Source organism: Myzus persicae, unplaced genomic scaffold (assembly GCF_001856785.1).
Source record: "Myzus persicae strain clone G006 unplaced genomic scaffold, MPER_G0061.0, whole genome shotgun sequence".
Classification (NCBI taxonomy): Eukaryota; Metazoa; Arthropoda; class Insecta; order Hemiptera; family Aphididae; genus Myzus; species Myzus persicae.
Window position 1 is genome coordinate 187,397 of NW_019101697.1, and position 25,897 is coordinate 213,293.

At 31.3% G+C, this 25,897-nt stretch overlaps 1 protein-coding gene across 1 annotated transcript; it reads left to right on the plus strand.

Moving 5' to 3' along the window:
* On the plus strand, positions 1 to 25,897 carry LOC111030171 (BTB/POZ domain-containing protein 2-like). Its single transcript, XM_022309551.1, has 5 exons — positions 1 to 300; positions 10,552 to 10,674; positions 16,419 to 16,622; positions 21,380 to 21,848; positions 23,624 to 25,897. The coding sequence occupies exons 1-5, from the start codon at positions 290 to 292 to the stop codon at positions 24,191 to 24,193; spliced, it is 1,377 nt and encodes a 458-aa protein (XP_022165243.1). The 5' UTR covers positions 1 to 289; the 3' UTR covers positions 24,194 to 25,897.

Sequence of the window (25,897 nt, forward strand, 5' to 3'; positions counted from 1 at the left end):
TTTTTTATTAGTTGGCCTGCAAGTGCGAATTAAATTTTTTTCCGAACGCGTGAGAATTTTTTTTCATTTATACTTTAACTTTTTTTTTTTCAATTCACGATGGACGAGACTGACCCGTCAATATCAGTGCCGTAACCCAACTAGTCGAAAAAGACTAATACACTCGAATATTGCACGAATTAATTGTATTGTATATTAATATTATAGTTGCAAGCCTAAAACCGTATATTTCAATTCCTACATAATTTTATTCTTAATACGTCAATACGTGCACACAAAATCGCCAACCATGGGACTTAGGTGAGTCGGTTTTATTTCTTTTCTTTTTTTTTCATCCACTTTAAAAAAATCCAGTCCCTTTAGATAGATTTGTCATGCTATTTTTTGCCTTCGTCTGTCGCAGGCACGTACCTATATACCTCTCTATATAGGTAGTAAATATGTTTGTGTATGTATATGTATAAATATATATGTATAATAGCCACTCGACTGCCTAGTGAAATGTGGTATTGCAACGGGGTCCGAATATTTTGTACCTGAGTTTCCAGTAAACGTGGTTAGGTCCGTCTATTTAATATTCGTATATAAGATGGTACGTTTGATACTTGTGTATATATATTATAGCACATAAATAATAAATTACATGGTAATATAATATATACACACGTGATGTGTTCTATTGAACTATGCTATATTAAAATTATTTTAATACGCATTCCCTGCCGTTTAAATAGTACAAAACATTTAGACAATAAATTATTTGCCGTTCAACGGATTAATAAATTATTATCAAACTATAATAATGTATATGTACCAGGTACCTATACGTATAGGTATGCACGCCGAATACGCCAATAAATCAATCATAATAATATTCTACTCGTTTTAGATACGCGCTGTGCCACTGTAATGCGTTTAAAAGTCGAAAATTGTGCGAGATTAATGTTTTTATACAATCCGCAAAAACGATTAATTCGATTGTTCGGTTACGCTTTTTACTGATGATAGTTAGTTTATTTAAGGAGATTTAAAATTAATTTTCATCAATATACCTAGGTATTACAAGGATATAGGTTACAAGTTTACAACACACTTTAATTCTAACAGTATATGAGAATGTTGTTACTTAATAATATTTAATCATTATATCATTGGATTCCCAGCAAATAGCGTTGTATATATATATATATATATATATATATATATACTCGTACCCTAAACTATCTTAATTATTAAGTATAAACCTCAAAGTGACGACGAATACGTTATAGGTATTCAAATTTTAAATTTACTGATAAACAAACTATATATTATTATAAAAAAAGTTACAAGAAAGTTATATCTCGTGAAATATATGCGATATTGTCGTTTATGGTGTACACCAATTAGTACATTTGTACTATTATAGTTAGGTACATATTATGTATTCTATCTCTCTTCTATTCATGTTTTATTTGTTTTATATAATATAATTTTCAATATTTTGAACGTTTTTACTCAGTTTATAAATTGACGTTTAAATTAAATACTTCCATTTTCCTCTAAGAAAATAAAATTGTAATTTAGTGAATACTACTTGAATATTGCTTAAATTAATTCCATACATACGAATTTTTACATCACAGCAGCTGCTGTGTTTGTCAGATAATACTTAGATATCGATATAACTGATATAAGTAACTAATTAATGTAGGAGGTAGGTACAAACATTTTTTCGGATTAATAGTTGAAAGCATATAAATTAAAAATATTTAATTGGTACAATACTAATTTAAACGTCTGTACCTACGTCTTTAACCAACTAAACATTTGAACAATTATTTAATATTTGTGTAACTTGGTATTAGGTATTTATATAATTATTAACTAAAAATGTAAACACCTAATATTTGAGTAGGTACTCATTTATATTAGGTTATTCTGTATTTTAGTACGGAGATATGATGACTTACTGCAATTACTAAACAAATGTTTTTTTCAATTAATGGCAGCTATTCTCAAAATAGTTTATGTTTCTGAGGATATTTTTAAGGACCCGCTTATCTGCAATAATCATGGCTGGTATTTAGTTGAAAATACAAAAAAACTGGATAATTGGTCGATTAATAATTATTTATTATTAGTACAATGATTCATTAATGTGTGACATTTTTTTAAATTATGTTATCCTATATCATTGTATAATAAATAATTATTAATCAATAATAATCACCCTCCCACCAACAAAATGTTACTTGTTTTTCTGAAACAACATACTGATTAAAAGATAGCTGCCACTGTAATCAATTAAATATTTTTGGTATATCTAACGTGTTATGGGAATACACCGATAAACCTTAGCCTAAATGGTTTAAACAACATTCAAAAAATGTATATAGGTACTTTGTTTTTATATCAAATTAATAAAATATCATAACTTTCATTATATTTTTGTTTTTGTAAGAATCATTGGATACAACAATAACGTTCGTATGTACATATATATCGCATACCAACACAGTTTTATATTAACAAAAAAAAATTCACATCAAATCAAATAATACGGTGACCAAAAATGAAATATTTAATCACATTGAATGTATTATATTTTTCAATTATAATGTATAATATTATACACAGTTGAATGGTACTCGGTACAATTTGATTCTTAAACCAATATGAATGTATTATGTATAAGATCGTGTATATGATACGCTGGTACACTACTATAAAATAAATCGTTGTCTCGTCATATAATTTTAAATAAATTACAAAAACATTATACTATACATAATGTAGCACCCCCAACCACATATATATTTTAACTCTGTGGATATAATATTAGTTAACCTAAGTGACAAATTAGTACTTACATGTTAAGTTGAGCATAGGCGTAGCGTAGTGGATTTTTTTTTTGGGTGGGGGGGGGGCGTTTTTTCCCCTCGTGGTATCGACGACGCTGCCGAAATTCTTTGCTTATTCTGAGGAGGCTTAACAAAATTTTTGGGGGGCTATAGCCTTCTTAGCCCCCCTTCATTCAAAGCCTATGTAGCCCAGTAAAATAGACCCAATACGTATCTATGCGACCATGTACGCACTATGTGGTACTTTACGTACACATGAAAACGTGTAAATACAGCTTGTGTAATAAAATTATGTGCACAAAATCGTATTTTATACAAATAGTGGGAATACCTATAGTCCATAGGTATAGTCTATGAATATTACGTATTACTATGTATTAGGTACTATACCTATACATTGTAATTTTACCAATAAGTCATCTACTAGTAGGTAAATTCATCTTTATATTGGTAGGTACTAGGTATATATAAATGTATGGCAGTAGATAGGTACATTATAGTACTTTTATATATTATATCATTGATTATACATAGTATTATTATTTATTAGATACCACCGAGACCTAAATACGGACCCTTGAATCTAAATTTGATATGATCAGCTGATACACGCGATCAGATTTTTCGACAAAAATTTATCATCCAGACATCTAGCGCTTGGTTAAAACAATACGATAATAAACGAAGATTGCAGCACATACAATATAATATTATTTGTACATATATTATTATTATACGTTCTTCGTCGCCGTTCTCGTTACCGTTTATTAGAAGACCGTTGGTTGTGGTGGTTGGTGGTGGGTGGCAGGGGAAAAATACTGTAATTACCGGCGGAATACGCGCGCGCTCGCCTTTTGTGTTTTCACTGTTGTAGCCATGCCATCTCGGACTGTATATAGACTATATTTCTATATTGTATAGTAATATTACATTATATAAACTGAGGTTGGGTGGGTAGGTTGGTCTGTCGGTCGGTTATTGGTTGGCTTTTACCTCTACGTATATAATATGTACGCGTTGCCGGTAAAACCACTTCGTATGTAAATACGAGCACATTATAATTTAGGTGAACCGTTTATTGTGTCGTATTGCCGGAACGAATAAAAAACAAAAAGTAACCGGCCGGCGACGAGCAGTCATTGTAGATAATAGTTTTTTCAAAGTCCGTTTAGGCGTATATGTATAATACTCCGGTTCGTGCAGCAGTATCGGATCCCCTGCGATATCATCTTTGGGTTCATACATTATATAGGCCTTATTCTAATAGACAGTAGATCTCGAATCGGGCAGCAGGAAATACCAAAAGTGTTGCAGTTAGATTAAATAATTATATTACTTACCTATTGATCCAAACATTTCCATGATCCCGTCGGTTATCTAGCTAGAATATCATTCGACAACACATCGAATTTATATATACATTATACCTAATTATATATTTTGTTGATTTTAAACATTACCTCTATATTACGAAAAGAAATTTTTTTAAGATTTATCTCTATTACCCAACTACAGATTATAAACACTGGCTTCCTATTTTAGGCAATGGCCAATGGTAATTAAATCCTCAGAATAAAGCCAGCGTAGGTCTAAACTCAAAATGTATAATAATATTATCTTCTTTCCTCAGTAGCAACATGTATATAATAATATTATAATACGTTTACAAAGTATATCAGTGCGGTGGCCGCGGTGATGTGTCCGATAAAAATAATACGCGCAAAGTCCTCTCGGCGTTCGGAAATAGCCGACGAAAGAATTTGGCACGTTCGCTCGCCGCGTCGTTGCTTGAGTGCGATATTAATGCAATACGCGAGCGCGCCGTCGGAGGCGGGTGACCGATATTTTTTTCCATCAGATTCGTATTTATTTATAGTATATTAGTATATAGTATATACCTATATTATGTTTATATGCCATCATTGCACATTGGTGTTTAAATTACTCTTTCGAGACTTTTGCAAGCCTTTGCGGACGTGGGGGTATGTTGTTTTTTTCCGAGGTCTGCACTTTGCAGTGTTTAACAATTTTTACTTTCTTATACTCTTATCCATCATAGAACAATTAAGGACCTAATGTAATCAATAATATAACTTCGCTGTTACAAATGCATTTAGTTATAAACTCAAGTCATTGTAGTAAACAATTTGAAACAATTTAGTACCTACCTAAATATATTACATTCTTTTATATCTATTTAAAAATAATTAATAAGTAGAGAATTTGAATACTTTTTTACAACTTCTTGTCTGCTGCAGAACATAGAAAAGGATGCTATTTACAAAACACATCTTAAACATTTTCTGATCAAGGTTACCCCTTTCTAACATGACAATATTATATGCGAGTTATGTATAGTTTTGTGCTGCTATATCATACACTGATTTGGTTTTTCCATATATTCTGCAGCATTTGTGCCCGCCCGCTCGTAATATATAATATTATAATAACTATCCACTTCTTTATATTATATTAATTCATTGCGTACACACGTAGAGCGGTCGCCACTCACCATCGTTCGAATCGAGAATAATTATACATGGGCCATATTTAACGAGTGATTTTATAAGTACCTATGTAGTGTCCAGCAGTGGAATAGTAATTATATACGACAACAGTCAATAAGTATATATTATGTATAGTACAACACATATGTATATGGCATATGCTACAAGTTGCCGCAATAATTCATGTGAACGATTTTTCAATGTATCACAGACAGATTATTTAGCTTCATCTTTATTTATAAGAAATTGTTAAACAAACTATCAATGGTTATTGTTGTGAGCGCAATCTAAAGCTATATGTATTGTAATACTACCTATTTAGTATTTATAGGTAACTGGTACGCGTTATTATATGACCCCTGCAACAGCCAACGATTTTACGATTTTAATTAACGAATAATTTCTTGACCAATGTCATGATACTATTTAAAAATGTAAAATAATATGCAAACAAGCGTTCTCAATGTTTGTCAATATATGCAACGCTCAAACTAAAAATATTTTCAATAATTGTAAAAAAATTAAAAAAATTGTAGACTGATGCTGGTCTTAAATAGTGGGATATAATACATGTACTTCAAGGAAGGTTCTCGGCTATCAAAACCACTCTACGGTAAATCAAAAAATTATAAGATTTATTTATTTTAGTTGAATTCAATAGCTTATTTAAAAGGTATTTTAAGGTACTTACCTTCACCATATAGACACCATTATTATCATTTATCAATTATCGCAGTTTTCGCGATTTTTAAATGTTCAATAAATTATATCCCAAATAACTTTATGGTTTATAATAAAATACTATTTGTATTTAGTTCTATATTTTAACACTATAATGACATAAATTGGTGAATTACGTAGAGCTGTTAAACTTCTTCTTTTACAGAAGCTTTCTGAAAAAAGGTTTTTTCTTTCAAACTGCACACTTTACTATTAAACAAGTAACTACCTACGTGCTTTATCTAGTAACTGAAAGTATGCAAAAGCATTATGTGATTATTATTTAAGAATACACATTTTTCATAATACGATCATGTATGTACAATCTGGTGTTTTAATGATATTTAAAAGCCATTCAAACTTTATAGCCAAGTACTTGGGACCAACTTATCTGGACCCACTCGTTTACCATGAATTTGCATCATAATTATTTTAATTACTTCGATTAAACATTTTTTTTCCGATAAACTTTTCAACAGACATAATATACGTGAGCAAATAATTTCAAAATCGTTGAGTGTACTCAATATACTTCATGTTTTTTTATTTCCTGTAAAAAAAATAAATACTATAAAATACATTTTTAAATTAAAATGTCCGTAAAATATTATATATAATATATGTAAAAAAAATGTAAAAAAAATGTTAAACTGACGTATTAATAACTGATAGGGTGCAAGGTCAATGTCAGATTAAATAGGGATAAAGGTTAAGTAAAGCGGCAAGGACAATTAATATACTACGACGGTTGTCCTTAAGCGTCAAAAGTTGTATTCTGGCTCTGCGGGACTATCCATCAGGCTTGCATATTCACATTATTCAGAAGTTATTATTTTTATTTTATTTAAATTAAATTGAATTTATAATGTAATTATTGTACCTATAATAATATATAATATTTTCCAGTATACTTTATTGATCTTACTATGCTGTCCAAAGCTTTGTAGTTTTCTTATAATACTATTCAATAGACACTTTATGACTTTGTGGGTAACCTCACTAGGTAAGTGGTAACTATTGATACATGTTTTCTTTTATTAGTATGGAAAATAATACATATAACAAGTTAATACAAAATAACCAATATTTCGTAACTATTAAAGTAGACAGTCGATTTATGTATTTGAGTTAATCGTTTTATCAATATTTCATAATATAATTATTAATAAGTAAATAATATTTGCTTATATACATAATAAAGATATTTTTAAAAACAATTATATAGCTATAATTACTTTGTATCCTATATAACATATTTACATAATAAAATACACCAAAAATATGTTAAATTTGTAGTTTGGATAATTTTTATAACCTATTCACCTATAACTTATAAGTATAATAAAAACTCATAAATCATACCTTATATTCAAAATTACGCAGTTTGTGAAAAACAGATTTCATAATATTTTAATATCTCACTATCTCGAGTGGATCGTTTGGTTTTTGTCTGATTGTTAGGTATTCAATAAAATTAAGTTCAGGTTTCACTGCAGAACGAGTGTGGACAGGAGGGTTACATTTTTGAAATTGTACCACGTTTTATACATATGATATACTAAAATAAAAGTAACTATATATAATAAAACAAAACTATGTATAACCTAAATAAGTTCAATATTGTATCACTATTTGATGTATATTTTATAAATTATATTATATAAATACACATTAAATCAATATATAAGTATTCAATGTCATTCCATCAAAATGCGTCTGCAGCGTTATGTTTATACCCTAAATACGCATCATACTATATTACCTATACTTTTTGTTTTTATGTATGTAGTACTCTGTAAACGTAGACCGAGCCAGACGCATTAGCAAATCAAATATTTTATTTGTACTGTAGAGCGAGAGAGTGAATTGTGTGTGTGCGTGTGTATGTGAGAGTGAGTGTATAGCTGCAGCAGACTGTTATGATTACGGACTTGGAGGCTGGAATTTCAAATAAACGAATGTGAATCGCGATCCAGATGAAATCTCGTCAATGTGTTGGGTTGTACACTCATACGCATGCACTTGATCCGCAAACTGTATAACATTGTACATGATGTACAGCGCGCACACAATGCTGTCCCTATAAATATATGTCTAACAGAAGCAACCGCCGGGAAACAATTTTCCATTACAAATCGTACGCGTTACGCGTATATACATGGATGTGTGTGTGTGCAGGGCGAGGTTTCCTGTGCATTGCCCCCGACGTTGTGTCCTTATCGTGTACGTATTCGTGGACACACAGGAAAGAACGAACGTTGTGTGTGTTTTGGTGTGAATTTCCGATAATTATTATAATTATCATTATTCGATAAGTATAAGTATATATATATACAGGGTGGGCTACTGATTTTTCCCGCGATGTATTATAACTGTTGTGTGGCACAATGGGATAAGACTTGACGGCGGTTTACCTTCACCCCTGTATTTTATCATTATAATATGTAATACTAAATGTGACAATGAATTTTATCTTGGTTTTCTATTTATTGTTCATGCAAAAACTAAACGCACAATGCGAGAACATTGATCGTGCAAAAAAAAAATAATCTCCGAAGATAATATTCACATGCCATATTACCTACATTACATTAATTGTTATTTAATGTGTATTATAAAAATTGATGTTCTAAAGTGTGAACTTGTTTTACCAATCAAAGGTCAAAATTCAACAAAAATAGAAAATCGCCGAGTATTGTGGACTGTGGTCGTTTGGGATTAAACTATATATCTTAAATATTTTAATATCTAGTAACTCGTGATCGCTACGGATAAAAACGAATTTGGTTACAGCTAGGTCAACAGACGGCAATATTATTCAATCACGTACTTTTAAATACAAAACGCCCTAGTTTATTTGTTTTTGCTGGACTTATGCGAAATGTTCCCGAAATATTCTGCGTTTTGCGCTCCCAGTCATGGACAACAGAGGGCGATGATAACCGGCAGCGGTAGTTCACCTGCTGCTACAGGAGGTATGAAACTGCTGGAACATCTGCAGCGCTTCCCTGCTGAAATAATTTCGGCGGAATAACAGTATTATTTTTATTTTTCTATTTTTTCCCTGTATATCATTTTAGGTGTTTGAATGTAATTGTGTCAAAGATCATATTGCCTATAATATACTAAGACTTTAGAACGACAAAAATGTTTACTTTTTTATGAGATGATATGTTTTGTATTAAAATTGATTTCTTCATAAATGTTATAGAATTTTCAATGTTCCGTTCTATTTGTTAAAGTACTCAAAAATTTAACATTTTTATTTCATACAACGAATTAAAATAACAACAAAAAATGTGGTTATGCTGTGTTTCTGAATACTGATATAGGATTATAATAGAATATTTGTAACAATTTTATAGTAATTTAATAATGCGGCACCAATCAAATTGTCCAGATGACATGATCTTTAATATTGTTCGTAATACCCCTTGTAAAATAATAGTTTTTGTGGATTTTGTGAAGAATGACCGGTTTGGTTTAGTGTGCAATTAACTTAATAATCATTGATCACTAATCTCGGAGTTAATATCTATTAATCGACGGACGCAGCTTACACGTTAGATAAGTTTAGCAACAGTGCAACACTAAACGTATTGTATTTAAAACGGATCAGTTAACTCAACCGAGGTTTTCAGAATACAGTTTTATAATTATAAGATCAGAATATGATTTTCAACCATAAGTAAACACGATTTAAATACGATTTAAACTGCAACTGAAAATTAAGAGTGACTGTGCTTAATATTATGTTAATTGTATATTACTGTATTACTTGCAGACTTCGTCAAACGAACAATTATAAAATACGGCACTCGATGTATTTTGGTTTTAATGTAGGCTTAATTCACGAGTACGTCGGTGTTAGTGTACCTCGTTTTGTAGATGAATCCGACTGAGGTGGGGGGAAATATTTTGAATTATATGACGTTTATCGTATTTTGATTTAAGTATAATAACTCAACGAGTTAGTCAGTTTAAGTGTACCTCCGCACTCAACAATTTGTATTATCTTCAATAAAATATTATACTTCTGATAATATTAAACAAATGAAAAAATAAAACAAATTGAAGTCGTGTTACCTATAAGGTACTATATAATATACTTATAGTAAAGAAATAGAATTTATTACGTTTCGAAGTTGAAACCATTTAAAATGTCAATTTATCTGGAATAAACGACATTTATAAATACGTACTAGGGTTCGTAAAAAAATTGTAGACATAAATTGTGGGTATTATGTTGGTTCTTAACCGATCCCAACCACTGTTGTCTCACACAATTTTGAAGCCCTGCTATTGAGCAGGTAGTAATAGTCAGGTTTGTTTTTTAAGCCATATGTAATGTACAAAATACAATATCTACTATCTATACCTAAAAAAAATACAGCGTTATAAAAAAGTAAAACCCAAACCGTGTAGTCTGAACAATATACCCTCGTCAAGGTCAAGAAATTTATATATATTTTTTTTTACAGCGGTACCACCAGAAAATCATCTTCCCCTATTGCAATAAAAGAGGACAGAGGGTCACCGTTGGTCGAAAACCGTGGGTCGTCGCAAAAAATCATGTATCCGCAAAACTCGTCCAAAGACGGCAGGTAAGATATAATGTAATAAATTATAACATTTATAACTTATATGCTCGTAAACATTTATACAATTTGATTTTACTCACGATCAGGCACCATCATAGTGCAATACTGCAATATATATATATAAAAATATTTTTATTTGGACCCCCCGAAACGGCTAACAGTTCTTGCATGTGAGACATTAACTTTACACCAAAATCCCTAGTCATCGAATAACGACTCACAAGTTTTGTAATAAATGTTTTGTTATAATTTATACAACACATAATTACATTTATACACATTTGTAGTGACATAAATAAGAATGGTTCAATGGTTCGTTGTAAAAAAAAACCACCCTGCAACTACCTATATATAAATTATATAATATAGTGTGTAGGTATAATGTATATGTTTACCGTTTTGAGAATCTCTTCTCGGGCAATCCGAGCCGGGCCTGCGATGGAGATTAATAATAATAATACGATTTTCGTTTTCTATACATATACATTGTTACCACCATGGGCACCATGATACCATATTATATATATTTACATATATATATATATATAATGTATTGTGTGAGACCCTGTAGCGAAGATGTATGTATATAATAATAATAATAATAATAGCATAATACTGTCGGCTTATTGTACCGTTATGCTGTGTACGAAAACGGTGGTCAAGTGCGGAGATCGCGAGCACTACGCAGTTCGCACCCTGCGAATCACCCTGCGAATAAAAACGAAAAGAAAAGATGGTGGAAAGGGGTGCAGAAATACGGGATCGACGAGGCGAGACAATATATTATATTGTGGTTATTATTATTATAACGTTAGAGGAATGCGACCTTATACTTTTTGACACAATAAATTTGAAGGATTATTGTACTACTACCAAAGGGTGATGTATACGGAGGACGTCAATGCGTGTGTACGGCCTATATAATAACACACGGTTAACCGCGGTTGAATGCCTCCCGATATTGCAAATTTTAGCATATTTAATATTTTCACACGTGGGTGTAGCAGTCGTAAAATTATATCGCTGCAGGTACATCAGCTTTATACATAATATTATAATACCTCATAATATAAGTGCATAAATGCCTATACACACGCACATTGTAACCGTCTTCTTTTTCGTCTGTCGTCCGTCAATAAACGGATCGACATCTATATAATGTAATATACATTTTTTTCGCTCCTGCATCGAGACATATCATTTGTATTCTTATTGTTGCATTTTGTATTCTTATATATTTATATGGGAATCCGGTGTTTTGTTCAATTTTCAATATCATATTATTACTTCTACACTGCAGGAGCTGCGTGTTGCCTACGAATATACGGTATCGACCCATCGTAGTCTGTAATATATTTGTAGTCTGTAGGTGCCTACAGTATAGGTTTTTTGTTAAATTGAAGCATAGATACTGATAAACTCCATGATAAATCGTTTTCAAAATCCGATTCAACATTTAGTAATTCTTCTGATATTATACTTACCAAGTTCCAACATAATATATCACACATATTAAACTAGTGATTGATTGCACAATTTTATTGTCTATGGACTTTGGTTTGCTGCTGAAATGTATTAATAATTTAATTAGGTCATTTTTGGAAAATCTTGATCAATTTTGTTGTTGCATTTAATATAAGTCATAGGTGACTTTTACTTGGTGTTGAATTGATTTATCAACACACGAGTCTATTATTGAATTTAAACATTTACAAGTGATCATTTTGAATATTTTTATTATTGTACGGAGCTTTCAAAACACTAAAATCAAACCTTTGAAGCTGGCCAACGACAAATAATTTAATTTAGAATTAGCTCATTCATGACTGATATGACTATACGAGTGATATGTGTATACAATATACTATAAATAATAAATACATCGTCGTCATCATATATTAAAGTGATGAAAAATATTCGTGATCTCGATGAGTGGGTATTTTCTAAGCGGAGATCTTCAAACGATTGAAACTCTTGTCCATACAACGACAAAATCCTCTGTAACCACCGACGTATGATCGTAAAGATGTTGGTTAGGTACTAGTTATAACGCGCTTGCGCTATTCAATCATCATATGGCTACAGCTGCATTGTTGTCGAGCTCCGTAATATATTATATTATTTATATTCTGTAAATAAATGTAAATAAATCTGTAAATATGTATTAGAGTCAAATGGTCATTTTAAAATTACTTTTTTAATGTGCATGGGTGCCATTAACATAATATACGAATTCGGCAGTTAATTCAGTTCATGTAATCATGACGTATAAACCTATAATATTATAGCAGTGCGCGACTGCTCTTAACCGTTTCAATGATTTCGAGTCGTGTTGTATTTAATCGGAGGCTACATTCGACAAAGTGGTGCTTATTACAAAAATAATATATACATATAATGTGGTTTTTACAAACTAATTAATTTATAATAATTGCATAGGGAAATAAAAAAAGTATCCCGCTGTGCAGACGACTTCGTGTGTATAATTTATTTATTTATATTATATTATTATATTATGTATTTCAATGCACTCTCTATTATAATATATAGTATCCTTTATTATTTTAAGATGTAATAATAACAACTGTACATTAATAAGACGTGTTTATTGAATACATATACCTAATCGATGCAATGTGTAAAGGAAAAAACCCCATCACCCGTAATATAAATTATTATAAACTATTCTTCCGCCAACTCCAATTGTCTGATGGCTTGTGTGTTTTATAAAAAACTACTCTGTTTGCGTGTTATTTATTTTATTTTTTACACATGTGGTCGTTTTACTGCGATCAGACCTGTTTTCGAGTCTTACGAAACAATAATATGCATACAGTCTTATCATCAATGTTTCCCTAAAAGAACAGACACAGATTTTGTCAATATAATATGTTCAACATGCATCAATGTCCAAATGTAAGACTATACTGCAGTGCTTATTATGCACCTACTATGAAATATTAATGTGCTACTCTTTGACTGTTTTTTATATTTTTCAAATACCTAAAACGTTACTTTTCCCTTGATCCTTGTGCCCATATATTTAATATACCACATTGTTTTTTTATCTTAATATTTTGAAATGTTGTAAAGAATCTTTGTGGTCCAAAGTCACTTGAATAAGATCTGATCGTTATTCTATTGTTACACACTTGAACACTTACACCCGAGTACAATTTGTACATATTAAATACACGTGGTCGATCTACAGGGAAATACTGTTCCATGCGTGTAGTCATTTAATAATAATAATGTAATATCATGGAATTATATTTTTATCGTTTTACTCATAATACGCGCATGTAATCAAAAAAATGGTATTTGTTAATTTGTGACAATGGTGAGCGACCTCGACGACCGTGATTGATGAACGCTATTCGATGTATATAAATATTATAAATCATATATTTTATCATGTCATATTATAACTATATTATATTATTGTATGCACTAATAATATAATTAAAATTTGCTTCCGATATATTTCTACATTTTATCATTAAAAACTTAATTCGAAAAATCCTAATAACCCTGCATATTACGATGACGAATACGTTTTTATTGAAACGCCGGCATCACGACGGTCCTTGAACCTGTACAACATTTACCACAATCTATGCGACGGACGTCGAGTCAAAAGTTTACGAGTGATTTCGTGCGGCTATAATCTAATATTTGTCTTAGTAGTTAGCAAACTAAGATACTCGAACATTGTTCACATTTTGGGAAATATGTACTAAGGAAAAGAAACTTTTACTTTGTTAAAATAACATTATAAGTAAATCATATAGTAGACATTTCTATTATATAATCTGTGTTTAAAAAAAATGTTAACTGATGGATACCCTGAGTCTGAACTGATGATAGTGGATGATAAAATATTTTAACTGAATTCTTAGCTTAATTTGTGTAGTACCTACATTATGTAGTACTTATGGATACATTTAATAATCAACTGATTCATAATTGTTATTAGTATTTATCAATAATTATAAAAAAGTAACAAAAATTGTTAATCTTCTTTAAAATTTTATATACATTTGTTCAAATTTTAACTTTAAAAGTCAATAAAAAAAATTGTGTTTGTTTATTTTGTAAATTTTTAAATTCCAATATTATCTACTATAATATTATGAGAAACCTTGTATTAAGTTTTCAAGACTTAACTGTAGCAATTAAACATTTAATACATTTTAAACTATAAAACAATTTCAAAATTTTAGTAATGATGTCAACATTTGAACTTCAATGTTTATACAAAAAAAACGTACTTATCGCTTGTGTATCTATTTTTATTTTTAAATAGCTACAATACAAATGTATGAAGAACTTTGTATTAAATTGTCAAACTTTTTGTTAGATCAACATTTTTTTTCAATATTAACAAAAAAAAAACTAACATTAAAAAAAAAATTATCTATGAATATCTCAGAAATACATTTTTTAAATTGCACCTTGACGTACTTATAGAAAATATCAATGTAAATTACGATATTGTCGATATCTATTGTTATTCGTTTTTGAATTGCAACAAAAATAATTAATTATTTATTGTTTTAAACTAATTTTCACTAATTTTGTTTTAGTTTTTTTCCATTATTTTGAAAAGTACTTAGAATTTTTAATTTTGATTTCCCAAAAGTATCAACTAAATTCTCTTTCTTACCAGAAAAGAAATTGAAGTTGAAAATCAAAGCATTTTGTCTACTATCAATCGTGAATACATGTTACATACATACACACACACACTACACACACATAACATACAGACGCACATATACAAACACATTGTTAAATCAATACATTCATATAGCTCCTCGGAGAATCTAAAAAGTAGTTGTAAAAATGTCAACAACAATAAAAGTAAATAACTGATGATATAATTAATAATCAGGGATAGATTTTTTTATTTTCTATCACTTATAAACTTATAAACATTAAAATTCAATATGCTTAAAAATCAAGTATCCTTAAAATACGTAATAAAAATGACTAAATAGGTACCTATCTACAAAAAACGTCCGACTAACCAATTTTAATAACAATTTGAGTGTTAACATAATTATTTAAAAACGAAATTTTCGTTAAGAACCCCGTCGATATTAAAATAAATATAAAATATTTGCTTTGACAAAACTATCTATAAAAATATCAACAAGATAAGGCATCGATTCAAAAACATGGTATATACTGAGAAATAGATTACAAAATGTGTAAATTATTGGACTAGGTATGGTACATAATAATAATTGCGGATAAAGTTTTAAATTAAATTAAGCATTTACAGTATTAGGCAATTGAAAAACAAAACATAAAATCAGGTAAACTCATAGTAAACATTGTAAATTGTATATTTGTATCAAAAAAAAACTAAAAAATAGGATAATGTTAGTTTACTCTACTATATTTTTAGTACCTATTTTATAATGGAACTTAATATTATATATATATATTTATACAATTAATGCAGAATTATTCTAATAAATGCATTCCCTGCGAATTATCTGTGTATCTATATACTTTGCAGTTTGTTCACTGAAATTTAGTCACGGTGCACTATGTCCGGACAATATATACATTTTACTATACTCGGATCTCAGAATGAACTAAAACCTAAACAATAACAATAAATTGACCCTCCCTGGGCGCAGTGTGTGACTGTCCATTTCGTACTTTGCCCGTGAAATGCACACCTACATGGCTTTATTACATTTGTATAATATTATTGTTTTTTTTTATGATTTCAGGTGGAAAAACATGTACAACAGCGAAGCGGGCAGTGACGTCACATTTTTGGTCGGAGATCCCGAATGTTGGAGGTTCCCTGCTCACATAGATGTGCTATGTCAATACCCGGTCTTCGACGCCATGCTCCGGGAACCTTGGTCGAAAAAAGGCACCCCGATCCACATACCGGATGACGACCCTAGAGCCTTCGACAACCTACTCAAGTGAGTCGTTGTTTCTTTATAGGTGCTAGTGTGCTACGATAAATTGTTTGGTGTCATACACTTAAACTATGGCGTATAGGTACTCTATGACAAAGACATTTATGGCACGATGACATATTTGCGTCGGGTAAATATCGTTCAAGTTAGGATATCGAGAAATGTCTATATTTAATATCTTCCTGAGTATTTTATAATATAGTATTTTTTATACAAACCCAAATGTCTTATTATAATAGTACAAATATGTTATGTCTATGCAAGTTAGAAACAGCTGTCGGTTCTTAAGAAAAAAAATGTTAAACACAACTTATATCTATGTATCACGATTGAGTACACACTCGTAGGAAGTATACGAGTCGTACGTAGAAATATATTGATCGCAATCATGTTGTCCTAGACTCTAGAGGGTTTCGCACTACGTAATTATTATAGTACTACACAACTTTATTAAAGCGAAATGCATCGTTGTTTGAAATTAAATGGCTGCAATATTTTCATTTATATTTGTTAAAAAAAACCTTACTGAACATTTTTTTCCCATAACTATTTGATTCATATATTTAATATTATCATTTATCGCAAATCGTCATGTTTTTAGCTACCATATTGTTCCACTTAATATTATAGTATTTACTACTTTTTTATGTACATCGACGTTTATTGAAAATTGGCATAGTTCATAATAATTTTTAATTAATAATAATAATAAGTAAAATAATTTTTTGTCTTGAGCACGTCATGCTATAATGTAAGTTGGACAAGGACGACAGATAGCGGTGTTCCTACTACCTACTTCCTTGAATCGATCAATATTATAGCTAGGTATTCGTGGGAACTTGAAATTTTTCCAGCTAATATTTCTAAAATATCGTTTCAGAAACACGTCTTGTCACGTCTTTTATAAAAACTCAATTTACAAAAATTGAAGTACGTTAATTATGAATCCGATTATACAAATCGGAAATGATTATACTATTATATTTTTGAGTTTATGCCAAAGTACATAATATGGTAGTTATATCGATATCGGTTAACGTCAAATTTTAATTGAAATTTGAAAGTTAAACACGTTCGGACATTAATATTCCTTTGAAATTTAACCATTTAAATCGCTGGAAAATTTTAATACATGTAGCCATGTAGGAACTATGTATTTATTCATATTATATGAGTACGTGTAGTAAAGAAGGTTAATATAAGACGCAACACTGCGCGAACCAATTACGTACATTGTAGCCTATGAAAAAATAATTGAGTCCAATGAGATTGTATCATATAAAATCAAATGCTTATTAATTCATCAAAGTTATTTATATTAACATAGGTAATATAATATTCCAATTAAGTTTAGCCAGTTTATGTACCAAAATTGATGCAGTTAGTTTCCTACAAAATTACAAATATTAAGTTCTAAAGTGTCAAGAATAGTTGCAGTTGATTATTCCATTTAGGATCTTTTGATAATATGATTTAATTAAGTCGTTTGTGTGAGCCAACGCTGCTGGAGTATGCTATAATATACTAAACAGTTGGTTTAATTTATGGAACTCGACAAACGGCTTAACAGGAACTAATATTCTTTACAATTCTTCAACTGCTTTTTACTTCATGTATATATGAATACATTTAAATTACAAAATGTGTTTGTTGAAGAATGCATACTGAAATATATTTTTGCCTAAAATTTTGTATAAAACATATGCATAGTATCTATTTTAATAATTATGCATAGGTAATACATCAATGTATGCAATTATACCATTTTGATGGAATTAATTACATTGTGTAACGCATTTAGGTCAGAAATGTAAATAGATTAAAAAACAAGTCATCAAATTTTTCACTTATTATTTACTTCGAAAAACGACTATTTACTATCCTGTTTGGGTGTACGTATACATTTTCCTGTCGAGATAAGAAAATGGCAAATAATAAATAAAATATATATTATTTTTTACTGCGGCGTGTGTGGCATAATATAATTGTCTTTATTACAATTGCAAACCTTTTTTTTCATTCGTTTAATATAATAGCATATTGTCCTTGGATATACGAGCACTTGGGTATCTATATACTATATGCAATATACATAGACTTAAGAGTGCAAGTATACTAATAATACTTAAAAAGAATATATATATCTGTACTTAGATTTAAAATTTATCAGTTATCACAGTGTGTCACTGTAGATGTCAGCAATGAGCATCAATTCTATAGAATTTATACTCAATGAACAATATGGTGTCAGATTACATTCTATGTATGTATATATATTTATTATGTATGTATGTGTGCTCGTGTATGTTGTTTTTGGAAAAAATTTTAGTGGAAGGTACACCGTAAACACGGTTATATGTACGCGATATGAACTGGTTAGTATCAAAACTATTGGTAACCATATCAGCCTGTGTATCAGAAGACATTTCACAAAGGAGAGGGAGGGAGGGGTCATATGTAAAAATAATGAATTAATTAACCTTACTTGGACATGTTCATAAACAGATATTTTTTGAAAACATTTCGGGAGGGGGGCAATCAGCTGAACGCTGAACCTTTCATATCAAATTGTAAAATATTAATATTTTCCGAATTTTGTACAAAAAGAAATACAATGATGAAATTAAATGTGCTGATCACTTCAAGGTGAAACCTAAAAAATCGAATTATTATGATATTTAACCCTCTGGCTTAATCATTCATCGACTTCTTGGAATTTTTTTCTTCTATACATGATTAAAATCAACTTCTTGCAACTGCGGCACTCGCGGGCTTTGCGACTTTAATCGATGTGGGGAAAAGAAAAGCATCAATATATTTTAAATACAAGCAGCTTAGATTATTTTAAATAAGTTTAGTTTTATGTTCTATTATTAGCCTTTTAGGTATTTCTTTTGAAAATGTATTACTATAGTTGTGACTCACACAAGCACAGTGAATGCGTTTATTTATAGAAATAGATATGTATGCATAGTACCAATATATGAAAACGATGGAAACACTAACGTTTAAAATATAATATAATTTAGTTAAATTTTTAGATTTTCAATAAAAGTTGTTATTAGAATTGTTGTTGTATAAAATGTATTTCTTTTATATAGTAATACACAAACATCGTTAGTGCGTATAGGTTGAATAAATTGTTTTCTGTTGTTAGGCAATATATTGTACTAGATATATTATTATGAATCACTTTTTGCTTTTAATTTTTTTTTAAATTATTGAGATTAAGAGTATTTTTATTTATGAATAAATAAAATACACAAATATTTACTTACCTTTTGCTTAGTTCTATTATGTTAGTTTTTTAAGTTCAAGGGAATTTAAATTCGAGTTCATATTGACTACAGACTATAATTAATAAAATTACTCATGGCAAAACCTGCATAGTATATTCTAAGAAGAGCATTTTTATCAAGTATCACAATTTAACCCATTGATGTAATATTTGATTGATTCTATCCAACTGATAGTAATAAAAATAAAAATAATAAATAACAAGGATTTTAAAGAATCTTCCGTGCTCTATCAATCACAGCCTGAAATCGTCATATTCACCGTGTCCAGTGTACTTATTGGCGTTGTGCCATTAAAAAAGATGTTACCTATACATGCCATTAAAAAAAAAATATTATGCTGATCAATTTTGGAGGTTTGGAGATTTATAGAAACGATTAGGCATATAATCAATAAATCAAATGACATTTCATGGGTGAATTTATTTTTAATCTTCATAATGATGCTTTGCGCTTTTATTGCCTAAAATATATACTACTCACATACCTAGTATAAAATATGTATATTATGAAAAGTTTTAAAATAGAAAAGCAGAATAACTTTAACGCCGTCATAATCATAAATATTAAGTGCAGTTAAACTCTTGCCTGTCCATAAAATATTTTTAAATATATCATGTATCTTGTGAATCCATATAGCAACCTCTAGGCTTTGGACATTAACATCCAAAATAAAGATCTTTTAAAAAATAAACTATTGTAAGTTTAATTGCAATTAATTTTGAAACCTTTTTCGGTTATTTGTCATGCCACAAAAAGAATTGTGAACAGCCACAGTAAAAGAATACAATTCTTGAACAATTGATTCTATAGAAAAATAAATATTTTTTTAGGATCGTGTGCGAATAAACGAAGTTTTTCTAGATTAAAGTTTAGTAATAAAAATGAAACATTTATTCATAGGGGTTAGAATGGGTTAGGGTGTTTTTCGAGCGTGTCTAATTATTACACTATAGTCAAGTGCATGAAACAATGAAAAACGAGCCTCCAAAGTTTAAAACTAATTATGATTGTAAAAACCTGCAGCTGTTTAAGTTCACATATCAACCATATTAAAGTTAATATCGATTCAGAACCTGGCAACTTGACTCAATTAAATATATGTATTATACAAATATACATATATCATATAATATATAATATATATACAATATACATTCAAATTTAATCAGTTTAAATACGTATACAAGAATTGAAATTGAAATACTAAAATATATAATTTACTGTCCATTTACTGGATTTTTTAATACCAATTTGTTGTACCTATAACTGATTAGTAGACCTACTTATACTTTGAAATGAAACTCACGCACGGAAGACAAGTTTTGGGAGCGGGTGAGGGCCTTGAGCCACAAAAACGTTTAACTTTAAGTCCAATACATAACCGCGAATAAAGATAACAATTTACAATAGTAAAATTATATGCCAATACATATATCATAAACCCCGTTCTTTTTGTTGCAGGTTTATGTACAAAAACAAGGTGGAACTGAAATCTGTGGTGACCGCCCTGGAGACGCTCGGGCTGGCCAACAAGTACATGTGCGTGGACCTGGTTGACGAGTGCATCGTCTACTTGACTCGCAACCTGACCGTGGATACGGTGCTCATGGTGTACCATGCGGCAAGGCTATATGGTGGCCAGACTGTGCCACGCCGTGAACAGCCCGCCGCTTGTTCGCCAGTGGCCACGGCCCGGGCCACGGCGCCGCCATTACAAGACTTGATGCCGTCGGCTGTGGCGGCCGACGACGCTCATTCTGAGGCGTTCGCTCGCATGGTCCAGCACTACGACACGCTGTTGGCGTACTGTGGCGCGTTCATCGACAGGAACGCTGATCGGGTGATGACTGATGAGAGCGTCGACGAACTTGATACGGTCGAGCTCAGGGAACTACTTCGTCGAGATGGACTGGCTGTGTCCAATGAAATGGTGAGGCGACGCTCATGTATTATATTGCATTTACCTAGAGATTAACACATAACATGCCTATACGGCTATACCTACACGTGCGTATGTCGCAGGGATGGATCTAGGGCCTAGGGGCTCAGCGCCCCTTCCCCATACATAATATTTCCCACATTTTTTTAATATTTCTACAGTCCTGATAATACTATATTTCAAATTATATGTATGTCTAATAATATAACATATTATTATACTTATCATTCTGGGGTGCACAAATTAAGTTAGTACTATTTTCGTTCATGGATAGTGATTCCAATATTGTAATTTTACATTAACAAAAATTGTACCCCTCCCCCAGATCCTTGCTCTGGATCCGTGCCTGGTATATCGTATATAGCAGGGGGATTTTGTTGCACACGGTCATTATTTAAATCAGAATACAGGGTTTAATCGACATGTTTTGCGACTGAGGAATGTTGAAAACAATATTAGTTAGGTACTATAGATGAACGTCAACAGCGTATTACATGATAATACATAATACACTTTCATTATTTTGTGATGATAATTACAACAGACAATCGTGGTGCACGTATATATACTCGTATTATAATATTAATATATTATGTAGATATTATGTATGTCTAGTTATTTCCTGTCTGTTGTTTTTAATTATCGCCCAATTGTCTTATAATCCCGTGTATCCAAAATGTTTAAGTCTCTTGTCTTAAACGCTTTCCTATCATCCATCAATCTTGTCTTTATTTAAGAACAGCAAGACTTTCGACCGAGTTAGTCTACTATCACTTGTTTAATGTTCCGAAATTACATTTATGATTAATTTCATCATCGGTCCAATTTTGATGTGATATATACTGACTTCCAAAAAGTTTTTGATTCTTCCGTGATCTTCGTGAATCTGCAGGGTTTAGTCTTTGGCAGTGTTCGTAACGTTCACTAAAAAAATGAACTCGTTCACGTTCACGTTCAGTACTTAAAAAAGGAACTCGTTCGCGTTCACGTTCACGTTCATTCAAAAAATGAACGCATTTATTGGGCGTTCATTTAATTTTTTTTTCTCAGTAATTACTAATTAAATTTAAATTCGATATCATAGGAACTATGATGGAAAATATTATTATAATATGATTGATTAAAATATTTTAAAAATATATTTATTAAATGGTAAATAAATTAAACTTCTTAATAATCGATTAATTTCATTAAAAATATAAACGCCGTTCACGTTCACGTTCTATTTTAAAAATACGAGTGACGTTCACGTATCGTTCTCTATTTATGAACGTGAACGCGTGAACGTGCGTTCATGAACGACGTTCTTTCCAAACACTGGACTCTTTGGTAGCCTCGAATATCCTTGTTCAGATCTGACCATAATAACAGATATCAATGGTTTAAAGGGCTTGATATAAAGTAAAATATTAATAATTTCTAACCCCATCTGGAGTTTCACAAAGAGGGGGAGGGGTCATCTGTGATCTGTGATCTGTTCCTTAATTATTAACAATGTTCAACGAGTTTCGCGCCATGTCGCATACTTTGTTTTAAAGATTACATCAAACTATTTAGGTATAACGGTACATATGCGGATCATAATTTATAGGTTTAAGTACATAGTATAATATTAAATGTCATACAATATAATACTAATATTCTGATAATAATTTATGTTTTTACGCATTAATTATACATAAACACATAACGTATATTATAATATGTATATCGTATTTACATATTGTGTTGTACCTATACTAACGTATGCTAAATGTGTGCTGCAGGTGCTGTTCACGACGCTGGAGCGGTGGTGCACGCACAAGTGCAAACAGCAGCACTTAGAACTGACGGTGGCCAACCGACGGGCGGTGCTGGACGACACGGTGCTGCTGTCAGTGCGCTACCTGCAGATGACGGCCAACGAGTTCCTGTCGGGCCCGATGCCCAGCGGCCTGCTCAACGCCCAGGAGACGGCGGTGCTCATGAAGCACATACTCAACCCAAAACAACCGAAGTGGACCTGCCAGCGTTTGACCAAGGAAACGCTTGAGTACATGAGCACGCCGCGGGCGAGACGGAACCACGGGGCCGCGGGCGCCGGCGGCGGGCTGTCGTACGTCATCAAGCGGCGGTCTTCGTCGTTCAGAGGCACCGCGAGTGACCCACACCACTGTGGCGACGGCGACGACAGCAGTCAGTCGTCCGAGTTCGACTCGCCAAAGCGGTCGTTCTGCTGTACGGGCGGCAAGAAGAACAAGAAGAACAGCGGCACCGGCAAGAAGAACAAGAAGAAGTGTACGGACAGCTGTTTTTGCAATTGTCTGATTTACTGTTTGGACGTGTGTTTCGGTTGAACGCGGCCGCCGGCTCTCTTCCCCTCCCCATTTCCACAACACCATCACTCACACACTCGCACACATTTCATACACGCACTGACCTAATGGTACGTTATATAATATGTGTGCAGTGTGTTTGTACATTTATAGAGATAAATTTAATTTACCTTAACTCGAAGAAAAAAAAACACAAAAAGATCTCAAAATAATACTTGTTTTTCCTTTTTGTATAATAATATAAAATGTTAATATTATGATGGTATATGTCCAGAGTTCGTCCCTCTACACCTCCTGAGTTATCGGATGCTGCGCATATATCATACATAATAATAATATTAAAACAATGTGTATATAAAAATTATATAAATATATATATGCTGCCATACGGGAGTGGTAAGGGCCTTCTTAGAACTTTAATTTCTTTATACTTTTGAACAAATATAATATAATTTATTTTACTGTGCTATGCCTATATATATTATTATGAGGAGTCACGCGTACAATATTATACGAAAAGTCTGACGAATTATTATTATTATTTTTTTTTTTTTTGCAAACGTATACCACTCACTCATAATATTATTATATTATGTCATTGTCATAGACACATTGCACTCGCATGTTGACGATTATTATAATTCCAAACGCACCATAATATATAATATATAATATGTATATTATTGTCGACAAATTATTCGCAGTAACCGAGATTCAAATCAATGGTCTAGTATAATAGTAGTTATTCTTTGTTATTATTATATTATCACGCGCTCAACGAAAATAGTTTTTCAACACAATCCCTATACGGTCGTATACATCTATTATATTATTATAATATGTACCACAGTGCCATACGTTTTAAAGTTAAGTTTTATTTTTTACGAACCGTTCAGCAGCGGCGGTAGGTTCGTTTCTTTCGCCCCGACCGCCGACACAAATTGGTACCAAAAAGTGATAAACAACAAAATGTTTACGCATTGTGATGATATTAATATATATATATATATATATATATATATTTAATACAATACACTACTCCGTCTCAAGTTTCCTGTGCACTTTTCCCGCGCACGAACACATTACCTCCATCGGTGGTACGCACGTGCAGCGGCACACCATAATATAATATTATTATTATATTAACATAATATAATACTACTACGCGTTAAAAATGTTTTCGTCCACGCCACGCGGATACCACTATTGGCGGCTCGATTAAAATAAAAAAAATTTTAACGACATTTCGCGCCAGTCACATTCTAACCGTACGATATATTGTATATTAATAATAACGCCGCTGCCACGTTTTAGGACTAATAACTATTTAATACCTATTTTTTATCTTTCACGCAAGTCCCCGCACATAAAACATATTATATTTTATGCGCGCATTATCACCAGCATAATATTTTACAGTATAAACATTAAGTAATATATATTATTAATTTATTATTATATGTTGTAGTCATTATTACCCGCGAATCGCCATCACATTGGAGTTTATAATATAGGTACCGATATATAATTGTCATGCTGCACGAGATGATATTTTCATCTTTTTGCAACTCACGTCCGCCCGACCGCCCCACCCCACTCCACACCACCCACCCCTTTCCACTGGCCGTGTTCGCCGGACCGCACTAGTGTTTTTTCGCTTCGCACGCAAAAATGTTATTTGAATTTAGTCGCTATCCTTTGAACAAAAAAAAAAGTATACTTAAA

What these genes read in the sequence shown, in the direction of transcription:
- LOC111030171 (XM_022309551.1), top strand. An exon ending in GCCTTCGACAACCTACTCAA is followed by an intron (nt 16,623 to 21,379) that starts GTGAGTCGTTGT and finishes TTTTTGTTGCAG; the next exon opens with GTTTATGTACAAAAACAAGG. An exon ending in TGGCTGTGTCCAATGAAATG is followed by an intron (nt 21,849 to 23,623) that starts GTGAGGCGACGC and finishes TGTGTGCTGCAG; the next exon opens with GTGCTGTTCACGACGCTGGA.